Source organism: Drosophila obscura, unplaced genomic scaffold (assembly GCF_018151105.1).
Source record: "Drosophila obscura isolate BZ-5 IFL unplaced genomic scaffold, ASM1815110v1 contig_208, whole genome shotgun sequence".
Classification (NCBI taxonomy): Eukaryota; Metazoa; Arthropoda; class Insecta; order Diptera; family Drosophilidae; genus Drosophila; species Drosophila obscura.
Window position 1 is genome coordinate 1,462,041 of NW_024542799.1, and position 18,638 is coordinate 1,480,678.

At 41.9% G+C, this 18,638-nt stretch overlaps 1 protein-coding gene across 2 annotated transcripts; it reads left to right on the forward strand.

Moving 5' to 3' along the window:
• The first annotated feature begins 227 nt into the window (after window positions 1–227).
• LOC111064864 lies at window positions 228–18,427 on the forward strand. 2 transcript variants are annotated; one of them, XR_002606929.2, is made up of 8 exons: window positions 228–739; window positions 7,532–7,634; window positions 16,223–16,395; window positions 16,459–16,566; window positions 16,624–16,788; window positions 16,862–16,962; window positions 17,018–18,278; window positions 18,335–18,427. XR_002606929.2 is itself a non-coding variant. In XM_022352682.2 (7 exons), the coding sequence occupies exons 3-7, from the start codon at window positions 16,281–16,283 to the stop codon at window positions 17,477–17,479; spliced, it is 951 nt and encodes a 316-aa protein (XP_022208374.1). In that variant the 5' UTR covers window positions 228–739; window positions 7,532–7,634; window positions 16,223–16,280; the 3' UTR covers window positions 17,480–18,329. The 2 variants fall into 2 exon arrangements, 1 of the variants encoding a protein (XP_022208374.1); XM_022352682.2 differs by lacking the exon at window positions 18,335–18,427 and having other exon boundaries at window positions 17,018–18,329.
• Window positions 18,428–18,638: the final 211 nt, after the last annotated feature.

Genomic DNA, 18,638 nt, shown 5'->3' on the forward strand with positions numbered 1-18,638 from the left:
ATAAATAAAATATATAATTCAGATAATTAGAAAATATATATTGATTTGATCCAGTGTTTCCTTTATTTCAATAAGATATCATCGATATATATATATCGATATATCGTACGACGGCTGGCGCTAGTGGATTTCTCAAAGATGCGTTGCTCATTGGAATGTAAAGCTTTTGGTATATTACGGTATATTTCTGAGGGTCAGACGGGTATATTGGATCGATAGGTACGCGGTCACACTGACGGAAAGTAACGTAAACTTTTGACGCTGCATGCAACAGACGGACACACGGTCTCTGAGTCGCGCTTTTGTGTTATTAATGAATAAATAGTACAATTCAACAAAATGTGCACAAATTCGGTAGCTATGCGCGTCTGAGTGTGTGAAATTGTTGAATCAAAAGTGCTGAAAGTGTTTTGCTAAGCCCATGCCCTGGTCCCTGCCCCCGCAGAGGAGCGCCTGAAGCGACGATCATTCATTATTGCTTCTTCTTCTTTTCGACGTGTTTCGCTTACCTGTCAAAACGCGAGTGTATTTGTGCGCTGGCTCTCTCGATCGCCTCTCTCTGCGTGTGTTTCTCTTTTTGCGCATGCAAAAAGGCGGCGGCTTCAACAAAACAACAACACAACACAACCCAACCGACAACGCAAGCTTTAAAGTCGAAGTTCTTGAGCGTCGGCGTCGCCGTCAGCGGCAACAGGTTAGCCCGCACGGACAGCGCTGCAGCAGAGGCAACCGTGTACAGGTTTGTTGGCATTTTCTGCCTTGCTTTTGACTTTGTTTACCCCTTGCCAACCCCTTTCCCCACGCCCCTTGTCCACTCTTTAGAATCGGAATTTCTGCTCGAGACCGCAAATATCGTTTCCCGCTTATCCGATGACTCTCGAGCGCTATCTTCCATATCTCTCAAAGACCATACCCTTTTCGCCAGAAGTGTTTGCACCGCCGATTCCGATCTATTTATCCATGAACGTGACTCAGATTATATTGATACGGCGCGATGTTGAGTCTAGATGGGACGGTGCGTGTCAGCGCCATAAGTCCAGCATGTTTACATTCATCATCGTATAACTTTCAATTATAAACTACTTTTTTTTGTAAATAAGTAGATGGATTTAATTACTTCAAAGCTAAGAAACATAAGGTTGAATGTTTAATATGGACTTTTATTAATTTTATAACCAGAAGAATTCGATAGTCGATTTCATAAATATGTACCCCTAGGCTGGATAACCACCCCAAAAGAACAGTTTTTATAAACCTATTATTACCGAAAAGTGCACCTATTACATTTACTTTGCCCCCTTCCCATTACATACACTTACAGTTTTTCCCACACGAAACCCCAACCCCATTTAAACGTCTTATCAACGAAGCTCATTAAGAATTCCGAAAACAGAATTGCAACTTCAGTGCACCACACTACACTGCGCAACATAAAAGCCAGAAAAACTTACCTTGAACGCCTCTGCCAGTGCAAGATTTGCTTGCAATTTTATTAGCATAACTGAACTCTCACAACACCCAGTGCGACAGCGAATAGAATGTACGTTTTACGACTCTTGGAATGCCCTCTACGCTCTGAGAAAATATAGTTTATGATAGTGGAATAGATAACAGTTTTCCAGTTCACTGTACGTAATTGGAACTCCTTAGAAATCTGTATGAATCGAACTCCTTAGAAATCAGTATGACTCGAAGTCTTATGGATATTGAAATGTGAGTCTTCGTTCTTCTGGATCTGCCTTTACATTATGTGGAAGATTAATTGAGCAATCTCTCATAGTTTTCAAGATCCAATCATCCAATCAGTGTGGACCATTTATAGACTCTTCTCCGACTATGCAACATGAACATACAGTATACCCTTTTATCCTACCACAACTGGGTACAGAAATTCATAAAAATAATTATGCCAGCAACAACAAAAACAACAACAGCAGTAACGAGTGAAACAGTTTAAATGACTTTCAGTCACGTCACGCCATAGCCCCCCACCAGCAGGTGTCGTGGTGGCAGGGACGGGGGCGGGTTTGTTATGGGCGACTTTAACTTAAATATGCAAACTTTTCCCTCGCTTTGAGAAAATTTCGCAAGTTGTGATAAGGGTTTCGTCTCCCAGCGCCCCACCCCCTTTCCCACCACAAAACCCTCTCCCTGTAAAACCTAATTAGCAAAATGTTGTGGAGCAATTAAAGAAGTCGCAATTCTGCCTCAGCTTTAATTTTGTTTGGGCTTTTTTTTATTTTCTTGGGTTGCAGAGAAAAACAAAGTATTTGTCACAAAAGTGAAGTGACGCAGTGCAGCTGTTTGACTTTATATAAATATTTTCTGATCAGCAAACATAAGCAAAAGTGGGATTTCAAAGTTAAATGAGGGAATAATGAAAGCTTAGAAGAATGTTTTCGTGGAGGCTTGGATTGGGTTCTAACTTTTGTTAAAAGGTTTCAGTACTTTGTGGGGAAACAAGTTTCACAAAAAACAACCTGTAATGCTGACATCATTTTGGTCAAAATCCACCCCAAAACAACAAAAAAAAAGGGAAGGAGTTTAATTCTGTTCTGTTTAAGAAATCCCTTTATGAATACAACCCGAAAGCACTTCCGTCGTTGGGTGTACAACATCTTAACCTTCCCATCAGAGAGCTCAGCCAAGCGAGAGATTGACAAACTATATTTACGACTCCCTTCTGATGATCTCAGGGAGGGAGGCAAACGATGACAATCAGACACGCAAGGGACCGCACCGCTTCGCGTGCTCTTAGATAAAAAGCTTTTCACAAACCAAACTCGGAAAACAGAAACAGTGACAGCAACAACAACCACATTTAGATATCCAGACTGAAAACTGACCTCAAACTTAATTACCAACTTAACCTTTTTGGCTGAAACAGCAGGAAACTGGGTGCAGCCCTGTCGTCCTGTGACCTAATCCGCACTGAAGTGACCTATAAAACGGAGGAAAAACTAAAGCTAACTACGGGAAATGAGGACATAAGAGGGACGGGACGGACAGCTTACTTACGTAAAATCATCCAAAAGAAGGAAAAAAGCCACTAACAAAGTGGATGGAAAGTGTTGGCCTGCTCAATGAACATTTGGGAGAGCTGTTGGCGCTTTCCGATGGAGCATTTTATGAGCTCATAAAATCCAGGATAATAAAAAGTTCCTAACGCACGCCAAGGTGACTATTTTTGGAATTGTGGAACCCCAAAAAAAACGACAAATAAATAAAACCAACAAAAATGGGAAAGTGAATGATAGAAGGGAATAAAAATATATATGTACATATGTGTATGGTACATATACTATACATATGTACATATATTATACTAAAATAAAATTTGCATTCACTTTTCAGAATATTAGTTAAATTCTCGTATATGTAGGTATTTAATTAAATTCGTTGGCGACTTAAGCTTACGATTTTTATGATTTTTACAAAGAAATTCCTTAAGATGCAAGTGGCAAAATTCTACCATTTTCAATCAACTAGAGTTAATTTAGAGGCTGTCACCTCATCCCTCCTCCCGTGGGCAACGTACAGCTTTCTTAGATTATTTTTTTTAGACACTTCCTAAGATGCAGACATAAACTAATGTTTTCTATGGCGACCATTAAAAGCCAAAGACTCTGTCAGAGATAAGGACAGGAGATGTACAGATGTACATACATATCTACTGGTATGTGTGGACTTTTAAGTTCTGAACCCTTTGCCTGAAAAGATCTCTGTCTCTGAAGATCATCCAGAGAGATGCCTGCTTGCTATTGGCCTGGCTCACATATAATGGCTTGACTTGGCCCTGGCACGCGTTTTCTTTTATTTTTTATTATTTGCCCCACCTTTATCTACTTCTTCATTGGTTATGGTCACGTTTGGGCGTCTTATCGCTTAAATTACTTAACAAGTTTCCGAGAGTTGGTTGTCTCTGCCTTATGGCTGCAATATGCAAATGCAAGGGGCATGCAAGTTGAACAACTGGTTGCTTGCAGTTGGAGTCAAGTTAGGAAACAGAAAAAATTATAAATTTTTAAGGAAAATACATACTGAAGTGTTCAGATTTTATCAAAAGTTTCATTAGATCATAAATGGTAGAAAATGTTAGAATCAAATTTAATAAATGAATGGAAAAATGTAGTACTGTAAGACAGAATTAATTTTCAAGGAATATTTAAATGAAATATAAAAACCTTTTGGTGTGCACCTGGTTCTAGGAATGAAAACTCGGTCAAAACTCCACGGGGGATCGGAAACCTCTCTCACTCACACCTCTCGGAAACTCCATTTCAAAATTAATTTCGTTTTCAATGCATCCACAACTGAAAAGAAAAAAAAACAAAAACTGAAATAACTAAAATCATAAACCGGTTTTAACAGTTAGAGAGGGGGAATAAAACACACAAGCACACACACACATACGAAAGGTATTTGTTTCTACAAAAAAAAAAAACGTAGAAACCGAAAAGCCCAAGTGAAAAGTAGGTGACGTTAAGCACCGTTAGCCCTCCAAACTGGTCGCTTCTTCTTCTTCTGTTGCTGCTGCTGCTGCTGCGCTCTTCTTTGCTTCTTCTGCCTCTCCCCCGCTGCACTCCCCTTACCTGTGTTTTACTCGCATGTTTTTGTTAGCTGCGCTTCTCATTTGATTTACGTTGCTGTACCCTGTATTGCGGGTATGCGTATGCGTGTAAAAGAATTTTTGTTTTGTTTTGTTTAGCAGCCACGCCCATCAGATATTTCAATTTTACATAACATGGGCAGGCCGACGACATTGTGTGTCGAGAGCTTTGGTTGAGTGGCCAAAGAGCAGTTCTGTAACTGTGACAACAGGAAGAAATGGAGGTTGGCTTCGGGAATACCCTTTTTACTTAAAAATATTTCTTTCATTTTCCCCATATATACTTATGCCAGCAATTTTATATAGTGATCTGGGCTTTGGTCGATTTCCGTATTCATATGTACAGATACTGCACCAGCCAACCAGCTGAAATGAGCATGCCCTGTGGAAGGGTATACAAATAGAGATAACAGACGCAGTACAAGCAGCGACAGGCGACGTCACACTTGCGTGGTCAGCTTTTTGTGCATTGCCAAGCTTGAAAGAAGTAAAGAGAGAGAGACCGCATGCGCAACAGACATTAGCTTGAGCACAGTGGGGCTGGCCTATGCCAAACTACTGTGAAATGTACCTTTGAAATAACATTTTGAGAATCGCGTAATATGGAAAGATATTTTCCCTTTACTTTCTCAGACTTTAATAAATATTTAATTTAGCACGCTTCCCAACCACAATAGCAATCCAGTGACCCACTGTTCAGTTTCGCTGAAACTGTCTGCGTAGTCTGCGTCATGGCCAACCCAAGCTTTTGCTGCTCGACTTGTATGAATTCACATTTTGCATTCTCTCTTGCAGAGTTCTCTTTCGATTGCAGTCACACACATGTGTGTGTGTAGACTGCGTAATTAGTGCTATCGTAATTGAGTTTTGTCCACTCTCTCAGCGCTGGCCGAAAGTTGCTTATTGCTATTCTTATTTGGCTGCATTTTAATTGAAATTTATGCAGCTATTTAAGTGCCGCACTGTCCCTCTCTCACTCTGGCCAACTGTATGGGGAAGAGCGTGGCAGAGGGATGGCTGGTAGGAGGCTGCGGTTCAGCGATTCTTTTGTCCATGTATTGAGTCTGGCTGGCTTTGCTTTAGCTTTGATTACATGGATGTTCTCCATTCCCTTTTTTTATTATTTATACCCGTACCCGTACTCGTACTCGTGGGGCATATTTAATTTTTTAAGATTTATGCAACAGCCAGGAGAATGCGGGTTCTATCCGATAATAAAATGTGTACTGTTAAAGCTATAGCAGCACCTTCTTTATGATGATCACGCAGATGCACAACGTAACAGTCACGCAATTACAGAAAAACAGCAATTGTCTGTATGATGTTGGGTTTTCAATTCAGAATAGGGGGTATCCTTTAGTCGTAATTTCGCCTATTACTTTGGTATGTATGAAATGTACTTGGTGTGAGTTACCGGTGCATTGATTCTGAATTGAAGCTGCTTCTGCAATTGTCGGACAGGAAATTAGGTAAAAAATCGAGCGGAAGCTTTTAGTTCCGTGTAGTATCTGGGGTGAGGCTTTTATCGAAAGTGCGGCATTCGATTTGTATGGTGATTAACTATATTTAATGGACTACCAAAGTTCTTTCGTTTTAAACAAAAAGAGAATAATGCTCTAAGCTGTTCTATTCATTGAGATCTTTCTGACAAAATGATTATTATTTGCTTCCTGTTTCTGACGATATTACACCTCGCTTCTAGTTTCCAGAATGTGTGCCATATAATTGGTGGATCTTACAAGTAATTTGTGTAATTTGAATTTAATTATATTGTTTCCCTTATGACATCTGAACATGCCATTGCGTTTCTTATTTTTAGTTGAGAGTTTTTTTTTAGTGATGTACGGAAATAAATAAATTACATTTTGTGGATTAATAGTACCTACAATTATGATTTTCATTAATTTATATACTAGCAGATTGAGTTAAAAAATGTATATTTTTTGAGGTTCAATCCAATTTGATTCAGTTTTTTTTTCATTTAAAAATACTTTGATTTTTTATTTTTATTACATAAATTATTATAATTCATATTCCCCATCAATAGATTCATCAGTTTCCCGTTCCTATGCTTCGATTACAAAATCGTTTGCTCAAATTGAAAGAATTTCCCCCAATTCATATTTCGGGTGGTTCCAAATTGCGCTCAATCGACATACATAAATGTTCGAAGAGGTCAAGCCTAAATGCTTGGACCTGCACAACACTAGACCCTCCTCACACCATACTCTGCTTTTCTGTTTTGGGGGTCAATTATAATTCATATGAAGTGCAAGACTTTAATTAAAGTGTTTTTTCCTCGGACAGAAATGGATGTGGCAATGAGGAAATTAGAAAGCCATCAACGGAGCAGCTTCAAATACTTTTGGTACTTGGTACTTGGATTGTCAACTTTCTGTTGTAGAGTTTTAAGTACTTTTGATTGCGTTTCACCCATTGTCACGGCTGTCGACTAACGTGATTCACGCAATTTTGTGGCTTGTAGAGACTCTGGCGGGGGCGTTCCATTAACCAAACCATTGTCATTGCTGTTGCGCGCAACTTGGCATACAAATTTTGTTGAACATTTTCTTAGCCGACTCGCGCTCTGGTCTGGCCCCCCCTGGGGTCTGGGTCTCTGGGGTAATTGCCATGCAATTTCGACTCTGACGATTCAAGGCACGATTGCCGCCGTCCCTGCCTGATAAGAGTTGTTATTGCAGTTGTTAGTTTTATCGTTTAACTAAGGGAAGGGAAGTGATTAAAGATGATTTCAGTTTCAATTATCCAAAAATCATATTAAAGTTTACCTATGGACTCTAGAGGGAGTAGAGTCTCGGATAGATAATAATTGTAATCTTTTTTAAATCTCTGTAAAGTACAGACAAAAATGACTTCAATATTTCTTATATCTAATCTCCTACTATTTATCCTCACTTTCAGACGGGAAAACTTTTGAATCGTAACAAATTGCACAGCCATGGACTATAGCAGCATACAAAAAATAATTTCCCTGATTGAAATGGATTTATAAAATATAATTAAGGTAAGTTAAATCTTTTTTTCAACCAATTAAAAGATGAGGGAAACTCAAAAGAGGTTTACAACGAAACCGAAGCCGAATCTTTAGCGGATCATAAAATGTTGTTGCCCCACCCCGCCTCCTCCTCCTCCTCCTCCACCTCATATGCTTCTTTCACCAAAAAAGATTCGCGGTCAAGGTGATTGAACCTAAGCCGCGCCTGAACTTTGTTTTTAATTCTCATTCTTTTTAATTTTTACGCATTTTATGGGCGAAAAGAATGTGACTTGCCTTGCGACATAATTAAATTATGTATACGCACCGCGGTCTTCCAAGCAACACAGAAGCAGGGCATAAGCAGCGCATGAATTAAATTAAAATATGCCAAAAGCAGAAATGAAAAGAAAATAGAGTTTGAACGTGAATGTTTCGGCTAGGGGATACCTGGTAATTGGCATTTATTATTTATTTCGGAGTAAATGTTTAAATTATTTAATTTACATTAGCATATCGATTTGATATCTCAATACCCCTGAAGTTCATTTAATTTAATTTAGGGACTGACACGTACTGATGCATTATTTTCGATAACGTGTTGATTAAGATTGCTCGAATGAAATAATGTAGAATGTTTAATAAAACTATTTCTTACAATATATACCCCTGTACCTGTACGATAACAGGGTATCCACCACAGTCATAAAGTCAGTGAATGAAGAAGCGCGAATACCGAATACTGGAGACAATACGCGCACGAGTACGAGTGGCAACCGGTTCAATAACTGAATAACTGGAATGAGGCATAAATTGAATTACATTCAAAAGGGCGACAATATGATCATATGACTCAGCCCAAAGATACAGATGTACGAGTATGCATAAATATGAATCTTATGGATATATGTGTATATGTATATACACATTCAATGGCCATTTAATCAAACTAGAAGTTGTGTTCTTGGACTCCCATTTGAAGTACTTGCGGCGGCCGCCTCATTAGAGGCCTTTTTCTTTTCTTTTATTTTCGCTAACCTTTGGCTCTCCTCTCCCACACAATGCAAACTTGTTTTTCAACAATACTCTGTGACTGATTAACGTCATGCCTGATGCCATTTGTTGATGTGGGAGTTATGTATATTTATAGCCATAAAATATCTGCATAAAGCATATCTGATTTTCCCTCAAGGAGAAACTTGTCTGTCAGTCGATTGTTTCGCTGCTTTTCGGAATATAATTGGAATGTATTGTTGGTGAAATTTTATTTTGGAAAATACGTTTTCTACAATATAAATCCATAGCTGAATCGATCCAATATCCAGCTTTCCCTGCTTCTGTGCTGTGCCCCATACCATCCCCAGAAGCGCCTTGCCTGCCGCCTGTGCACCTGTCATTCGTTTTTATGGAAGTGCTTCCCCAGTATAAACGCGAGTGTAATCGTTAATTAGGACACAACAAAACATTTGTCTATTTAATTAATAAACCAAAAATGCTTGAGCCATGGCAACGACATTTTAAGGCAACATTGGCTGTGTCCATGGGCTGTCTGACTGTCTGACGCTCTCAATCTGTGAATGGAGATGAGCAACGCACGTGATTTATCGACTACATCGGCAAGCAGTTCCCCCTCCCCACCCAAAAACAGAAGCAGACCGCAAAACAGGCTTCAGTTAGAAGTGCCGCCATTCATCAGTATCGAAGCAATCCAATCGGAAGGTTCTCTTTTCTCTGGAAAATATATATCCTACAATCAAGATAGCTAAAAGCTGTTAGGTATAAGGTACATATTTAGGGGCTGGAGAAGGGCAAAGGGAATGAAATCAACTGACAGCAAAGCAGAAAATAATAAGAGCCTTGTGAGGATATTGGTAAAATATAAAAAAGCAAATTATTTTTGGTGTTATTTAATGGGATAATTATCAAGCAAGTTGCAAACTAGTTTCGATGACACTGACACACACACACACGCGTCTTGACACGTTCTACTGGCGCACGTTCTTGCAACATTCAGCAGGCAGTGCAGCATTGCAACATCAGCAGGCAGTGGAAGTGGAACCCAGCAGCACTATCATTCGACGCCTCGTTGCACTTTCCATTTGCCAACCCAGTGAACCGCAGGTCGGTCGGTCGTTTGGTCGTTTGGTCGATTGGTCGCTCTCTCGTCTGTCCCGCCCCTTTCTCATGGATGTCCCACAAGGCATTGGCTACTTTAGCTAATGACTTTATTGAATCGACCGTAGGCATCATCATCTCTACACTCCTCACCTCTCTCTCTCTCTCCCTCTATGTCTCTGTCTCTGTCCATCTGTTGACTCTTCGTGTGACTTTTGCCGCATTAAAGCGAAAAATTAGTGCAAGCAAATTTGCTCGTCGTAAATGATCCGACAATGGGCTCATCATCGTCATTAGACGCCACCCCGATACAGTGTCCAACGCCTTGGGTGGCAAAGCAATTCCGAAATAGTCTTTAAGTGGAATTTTAATTGAAGAATAGAAATCCTTAGACAAGAGATCGATTGTCGAAGAGGTATCCCCCTTTTCACACTTGGACGTGAAATTGCGACGAAAGGATTTTGCTTTCGTGGTGTGGTTTCCAGTCTACATAGAGGGAAATCAGTTGTACGTTCTATACATTTCTGTGAGCATATCCTTGCCTTTTGCTACAGCAACAGCTCAGATTTTGATTGTGGGTCGGTCTGGTTTATTTGTGGCAATTTCTGGTTGGAGTATCTCTTCCTTGTCAGCTTTGCTCAGAGCAATTAGAGGCTTAATCGTTTGACATCGTTGTGGGCCAGATGGTTGGTTCGTTTGGTGGGGCAGTACCGTGTAAAATACAGCACATGTTATGTAAATAACGGCCTTTACTACCATGCAACATAACAGCAAAGAGAGGTCTGGTCTGGGAAGGAATTGTGGATGTGTGGTCCAAAGTGGGACGGGACAGACAACAGCTGGCCGCAGAACAAACTTTTGAGAGAGCAAAGAGGATAGAACACCCTTTGGAGGAGACCCACAAAGGCCCTCCCGCCCCCAACAATGACCCCCTTAATGACAATGTCTCATGACACACATATGAAATGCAGGAAAAAGAAAAGAAACGGAAGAACGGATGGGGTAGGGGGGTTCTATGGCTGTGGGTGGCTGGGTATGGGTTCTGAGGGCGTTGGCAGTTTGATTGTTGTTTGCACAACTTGTCGTAGCTGCCGCATGTTGCACGGTGGCCTGTCACAACGCAAAGATAAATACCAACTGCAAAATAAAGAGACAGAAAAAAAAACAACCGTTCATAAACTCACCAATGTGGAAGCGACAAAGAGTCAGGGGAGACAAGAGTTGGGGCTAGGCAGAGGCAGTGGCAGATAGACCCATATACATAGATATTGGGTCTAGGGCTTTTGTCAGGCGAAAACTTTCACCAAAAGTTGTGTAAAGAAGATGCAACAAAGTAAAAGTTTTCCACAATTCAACGAAACGTGAAAAGAGCTGCAGCCACACAGAAGCGAGTGAGAAGTAGGGAATTAGACAGAGAGAGAGAGATAGGCAGAGAAAGAGACAAAGAAGTGAAATGTGTTAACCACAAATCAAACAAGAAGAACAATTATAAGGAGGAGGAGGAGGAGCAGGAGAAACAGGCAGGCAGCAGGCAGCAGCAACGGAAGCTCTGAAGACAGTTGCAACTCCTTCATTTCCATTTCCATTGCCGTCCACAGTTCCAGAGCTCTCTTCTGTCTCCCAGAAAGCCCATGTCTGACCCATTTCCATGGGCTGTTTTCCCACCTACCTGAGAGCAGGGAGCCGCAATTTGTATTTGCCTGAGAGATTAGCATGTAAGCAAATACACTGAGGGAAAAGCTAATACACGAGACTAATAGACGAGACCATTCTAAAGGGAAGGGAAGGGTGTCTCACATTTATATACAAAGACACTTATACTTATCATTCAATTATGAGGAGACAGACTATTAAAACATAGATCTTCAATTAATCCAAAACAGAATTTACATTTTATTCTTCCGCTTCAATTGTTTGTATTCTTCTTTTTTTGATAGTGTATTTGGCAGTCTACGAGTATGTATTTTCTCTCCAGAAAGTGGAGCTAAATAACTTGAAGATCTATGGTCTTGTTGTCTTGTCTGACTCCCATTCTGATTTGGAGAGAGAGTGAGCGGAAGTTCTCAGCTCGCAGCTTTCAGCTTAACTTAACGGATGGATGGTTGGCTAGCGGGATAACTGTTCTGCTCTTGGCCATAAAAGACAAAAGGTTGAGAAAAAGCTAGGCAAAGAATTCAGAAAATCAGAATAGCTAAAATTGTATCTATCTAAAGGGTATCAACAAGTGTAAAATACTCAAGTCTAGCTTCAATTATGCACACAAAATAGAGAAGCAGGAGCTAAACGATACATGTAGAGTGTTTGCCTAATTTGATTGAAACCAAGGCTTAAATACTGCAAATTTAATGCGAGACCATTTAAGTTGGGCCTGTGATCAATTCAAGGTATCTTTGGCCTGAGTTGCTGCCCAAAAGGCACCTTAATTAAGTACTAGATGCAGGTAAAGTTCCGTAAACCCAAACCAAGCCAAAGCATAAACGGATTACAACCAAAAACCAGCACTCAATTAGGAAAAGTTTTGGCCCTAACTCGTGGCTCTGCCTGAGCTTGTGTGTTTTCTGCTGCATCGTGGCCTCAGGGAAATGGCATTTTCCAGTGCTCCCCATTTTCCAAACAAAGCGAACGCCTTTCCAAGGCAACGGCTTGGCTTTGGTTTTGGCTGTTGTTGTGGAACGTTTTGTTCCGTTTCGCACTTTGCCATGGCAACAAGTGCAGCCAATAGTAAACAGCCAACAGCCAAAACAGAGCGGTGCTGCTCCTCGTGTTGCCAACCTAACAAACAGAAATCAAACTATAAACCGAAAATCAATATATGTACCCCAGTCCCCCCTCAACCCAACCCACTCCTGCCCAACACCCCCTAAAAACTATTAGAAGGTAGGCCGCGACACGTTTTGCCATTCAACTGTTAGGCCAAGTCGAGACAAATTGAAGGGAATTTCCTGTCTGGCAGGGCTCTCTCATTTCCCCCAATTCCAATTCCAATCCCAACCGAGCCGAACCGAACCGGTGACCCAATTTCCGCGGAAAAGCGGACTTTTCATTAGTCCGAAGTTCTCTTTTGTATTTTGGTTTCGGTTGAGATTTTTTTGCACATATTTTTTGTGGGATTAAGTGACTGGGAGTGCACCTAATGGTGGTCTGTGGTACCTGAAAGGTTGTTAGCCTCTCACCTCTCTCTATCTCTCTCTATCGCTATCTCTGTCTGTCTGTCGCTGTCTCTTTCTTAGTCTCTACTTTGATCAACGTTAAATTGCTTTATTTAGCGCTGCTTTCGTTTCCCAAGTTAATTGATTTGGTTTTTTGTGGCTTTGTTTTGTTTGGAGAGAGAGAGAGAGCGGGGAAGAAAGAGAAAGAGGCTTTAAAATGCTAATGGAAGTAGGGGTTTGAGCTAAATTTAGGAGTTGTGTTGTGTCAGAGATAAGTTGACTCCCAAGCGACGTGCGGCATTATTTATGGCAGCGAAGCACGAAGGACTGAAGGACTGAGAGTTCAACGAATGACTCAAGGGTAAGGGGTAAGGCTGGGCGGTATATGAAATTCTACTACATTCAATAAAAGTTGAAATATAAAAAAAATAGCAACTGAAACTAGGTCAAAAGAAGAACCTCTAAGTGAGAGGAAACTATATACAGATATCTGCTTGAATGAGGGAGCTACAAGGTGCAGCAAAATAGAAGAATTCAGAAGATCTACAGAAAGGTAGAGAGAGAGAGAGAGGGAGAGAGAGAGGGAGAGAGAGAGAGAGAGAGAGGGAGGGAGAGAGAGAGGAGAGACAGCTTTCAATTGCATCTTCTTCTGTGAGATCATGAATAATAAAATAAAAAACCCAAAAGATTAGACACTATGATTCATGGTTATCGCTTGGGATTTTGTGGCTTTGTGGGCCCCCAGGAAACCCACACGATGTGGCATGCCCCATGACTAGGGATGTGTGGCTGGCTGGTTGGACGGCCGCCCGCTGGCAATTACACTTGGTGGCATGGCATGCGCTTCACCATCTCACACTTGCCGCTTCTTCCGTCGCTCCGCCCGGCTCCTTCCTCTGCGACAGCAACGCAACGCTTGGCTTGGCGTGTAAATCATATGAACATATGCACATCACCTCTGGAATCACGACAGGAGACTCTATAACTATGCCCTCCACTCCTCTGCTCAGCTCAAGCGCCCAAGTTCACTCTCCACTGCAGTCTCCACCTTTTGTGACCACCTACACACGATCACAGATGGGACTTAAGAGAGGGAGAGAGAGAGAGAGAGAGAGAAACGACAGCTAAACAGAAATTTATGCAAGTTGAAAATCGTGACACAATTGGTAGGAGTTCATTTGGTTGACTTTGACTCTTGGCCTGACTTTGGCGTTGGTTTTGGCTTTGGCTTTGGCTTTAGCTTTAGCTTTCGGCTGGGTTCGTGTTCGGGTTGGAGGTGAGCACCCATTTGTAAGAGCCACAACAATGTTGCAGAAAGAGGTGGGAATAGAAGGCAGATAGAATGGATAATAAATGGTTAGAATATTCCTCCAATGAAGTAACTAAAGATACAAAAGATAAACGAAAGGGCAGCCACCTTGGGGCAAAGATAGCTATACACCAAGATACATTTTGCCGATCAATGATAAATGTAAAGCATAGAGAGAGTATTTCTCTTTTTGTTAATATTAATATCTGCTTTTCTGGCATTTCCTCTCTCTCCATCTTCAGTGAAGATTCGCCACAGAACCACCGAAGCATTCTCCATCGCGAGGGACGATGGCGAAATCTTGGCCAAGTCTCCACAGAACCCACACAGAATGTTCCACTCAGCGAAGCGTAGTGGAGCACAGACCCTCCCAAGCGGCTTTCAAGAGTCAGAGAAGCAGAACCATCTGCAGCACTCGTTGGGTAATCTAAGCTGCTCATATCACCCATCCGCCCCCCTGTCCTGCCTTTCCATTCCTTACTTCCCTGAGCTTCTTGTTGTACCCTTCAACAGAGGAAGGGTATTATCATTTTGATGATATGTTTGCTAAGCAGCGATAGTAATATTCCTAGATATATATTCCTTATGAATATGTTTTCTATGCATCTATTCCAAAAGTGTATCTAATGTTTGGGCTTTCTAAACTGGCTCTATCTGGTTTGCATTTGATTGTGTTGCTGTTGTTGTTGCCTGGTTTGTCTGTTTACCGTTAAGAGCAACAAACAGCAGCGTCTGGCGTCCGAAGCATCAACAGAATCGGAGTCTCCACTGCGCCACCAAATGATGAGGCAACAACCGACTCGTTTCGGCTTCGCGGATGGAGAGTGTCTCCAGTTTCATGTTTCTAGTATTACAATGCGCCGCCGGCGTGATCTCTCTTTCTCTCTCTCCCTCTCTCTCTCTCTGTGTGTGTCTCTGTTTGTCATTGAGGACTCTCCGCTTACTTCCATTTGATACGAATTATGGCATAATGACTTGAGAAGGTTGTTTGTTGAGTTTATTAGCATGAAATGAAGATAGAATGCTTTTGGCAGAAGCGTTCCCCTCCTCGGTTGATGTAAATACAGAGTGGAGTTATAAATATACAGAAGGAATGCACAAGGAATGTAAAACATTTTATATGTATTTCTGTTCTCTCTAGTTTCAGTGACGGATATCGTTTCAGCCAGATATCTCGTAGATATCTATTTGATCCCAATTTACACCCTCAGCCATTTCCATTCGTTGGCTGCAGCCTTTCGCTGTGGTCTAATTCATTCTTTAGCCTTTCCAGTCCATTAATTGTTAGCTGCTTACCATAATTCAAATTTAGATCTCACGTATCACGTATACGCCTCAGTGTTGTTTTTCTTTTAGCAATTGGCTCTTAAATTCGCCCCAACAATTAGCCGAAAGATGTCAAAACAAGAAGCTCAAACTTGTCTCAGAGACATGAAAAATATTTCATAAATTGACATTTAATTACATGTAAAAGGAATTCGGCTTACAGAATCGACAGCTAGTGTGAGTGTGTGTGTGTGGGTGGGTGGGCATACAGCAGCTGCCCCACACACACACACACCAAGATATATTTTCTCTGCGTAAGCATTATTTTTGCAAGGTCGTCGACAAGTAGCTCTTTATGTATGAATGAGATCTAATTGTTCGTGATGTGAGAACGAACACTGGAGAGGCATTTTAGGTGGAGGTGAAGGTGGGTACCCACCCACTCGGTTTTCTTGGGATGGGGTTGATTGTGGGGTAGATTTGAGGGTGCTCTTCCAGATGTACATATGTACGGCTTATGCTAATGCTAAAGATAATGCCTGTGAGAACATTTGTGGAACGGCTTACGGCACGGCATGTCCCCATTTTTGTAATGCACTTGACAGTGCACTTGAAGAATGTGGCTCAATGTGTCAGCCGGAGAGAGCCATCCGCTGAGCAGCAATCAAATGACATAATTGAGCAGAAACTGTATTTAAAATTTATTCAATTGTATCTCAGTGTATATATCTTTATTTGCATCTGTATCGTTTTGTTTCTTTCTTTGCTGTACTTTCCAGTTTGTTTGGATCTCTCACTCTTTGAATGTTTATCGATCGTTATGCTGTACAGTAAAACATGGCAAAGTCGACACTTTATGCTGCTGGTGTGACCTGTCTGGGCTTCGTTTGTTTCGCTTTGGCATCTGTGGCCATTGGAATACCCATCTGGGGTTACTACGATAGTCCATCGGGTGAGTTTTCTTTTCTTTCCTTTAATTGCAACTCGAATTCTTATTAATGTTTTCGCTTCGCAGGTGGCTATGACTTTGATCGGGGATATTTTGGCCCGTTTAAGGTGTGCAAGCAATTGACTTACAATCGCGAGAAATGCGGCAACGATGTATCCAAGTTTCGGTTAAGCAGTGAGTATCGCAAATAGCTGCAACTCTTTTGGCAGTGAGTAAAGGAACTGTTTTCAGATGCCGTCTTTGTCAGTGGCCTGCTGGCCGTTGGGAGCGCAGCCTTGCTGGGCATCTTCTGCATTCTGTCGGTCATTCAGCATGCGATGATCTCGTCCCGGGAGAAGGTAGTGATGCCCTACACAACGCTGGTCATAGTGAAGCTGATATTCGCCCTGCTGGGAGGTGAGTCCACAAGTCTACTCGTTGCAACATCTAATCGAATCGGAATACCATCCCCGTCCCCGCCCCCCCTTAGGTGTATTGGCCATCATAGCCACCATTCTGTTTGCTCTGCAAATTGACGAACAGGAGCGCTTCGGTTTCAAGATATCGCGGGGCATTTCCTTCTACATACAGGTGAGTGGAACGACTAAACTTGCCTCGAATTAGAGTTTAATATTCTCCATTTCAGATCGTTGCTATCGTGCTGTCCATAGCCCTGTTTGTGGCGGCCCTGTACGATGTGATCTACTCGCGCAGCCCCGGCGGGGATCCCACCATGGGCATGGACGCAGCCTCGCCGGCCAGTGCCACCACCTTCAATAATCCGGGCTTCAAGGAGCCGCGCAGTCGCAATGGCGTCTCGGTGACGGATGCCTCGGGCAAGCCGTATAGCGGCATCAGAAACGGGGCCGGAACTGCGGGCAGTGTCGCCTCCATGAGCACCACGGTGACGAGCGTCTCGAATGGCTCCACCCTAGAGTCGGTTACGCGCTCGCCGCTGCGGTCGAGCCTCAAGAAACCCCGCCCGCGGCCCGACCCGACGTTGGGCATACAGAATCCGGGCTATTCCGGCTCTGGCAGCTCGCCGCCCATGCGGCGCAACGGCAGCGTAAAGAAGGTCCGCATTCAAACGCACAGCACCGAGGTGTAGGCTCCACATACATCCCGTGGATGGGTGGAAGGGCAGCATGAAAAATTAAGTTCACACAAGCAAAATAACAACAAAACATTTACAAAGACTGTGTACAGTAGCAAAAAAAACAAAACAGAAAGAAAAAAACAAGAAAGAAAGGAGGGAAACGAGGAAATTCTTTGATTTCCCTGATTAGTTATGGAGTTATTCCCTTTCATTTGTCTTCCAAAAAGATTCGCAAATATGCAGCATTCGATTTGGCACAGACACCACGACAGTTTCTTCTGTAAGCAACGGTTTCCGTCCATGGGCAATGGCAAGAGTATTTAACAGAAGGCGAAGGCGATCCCCCCAGGACTTTCTTTATATGCGAGTACATATATATATTGCAACTCTCCCCACGTGCCCTTACGACCGCGCCCAGTCCCCGTCCCCCGCACTCGAAGGGACGAAAGTTTCCCCTTTGAGTGGAATACCCAACCCTAAAGCTAATCCATTTGCAATATTCTTATTTAACGAATCCCCCTCCCCACACTACCTACCACATAAGCATTATAAAGCAGCATTTGTAAAATACATAAACATCGGAATGACACAAATTGTTATATCTAGTTAAGTTTAAGTCACGACTAATTGGAAAAGTTTCGAATGCATTCGGTAGTGCAGTTGTACACGTATGTATGTTATTGTTGGCAATACTTTCACGATTGTTGCGACGAAATTTCACTACTGGAGGACACTTGGATTAATTAAGCTAAGCTTTTGTTTGTTTAGTTCTTGGTAATCCAATTGGAAAATGTGTTTCGTGTTGTTCTCTGTAAGCTAATTACTAATTCGAAGGCGATAATAAATACATAATACAATTGAATTTAGCGCAAATTATTTGAATTGGTTGGGCACCCCCGAGCACAGGAAGCCATAGAACGTCCGGATCGGACCACAAATAGCGAGGAAAATTAAATATATTTTGCTGCATACAATTTTCTTGTTCCTGGAATTTTTCCGATCACAAGAAGACGTCGCACGTCCCGATTGACCCACAAATAGCGGAGAAACCACAAATGAAAACTGAACAACAAATTGTAAAACTGTTTTTAGAACAGTAAGCTGTTTCTGTTAAGAAGCAGTTCAAGCAGTTTGCAGTTTTATGAAGCACTTAAGCAAAGCACAATGCTGT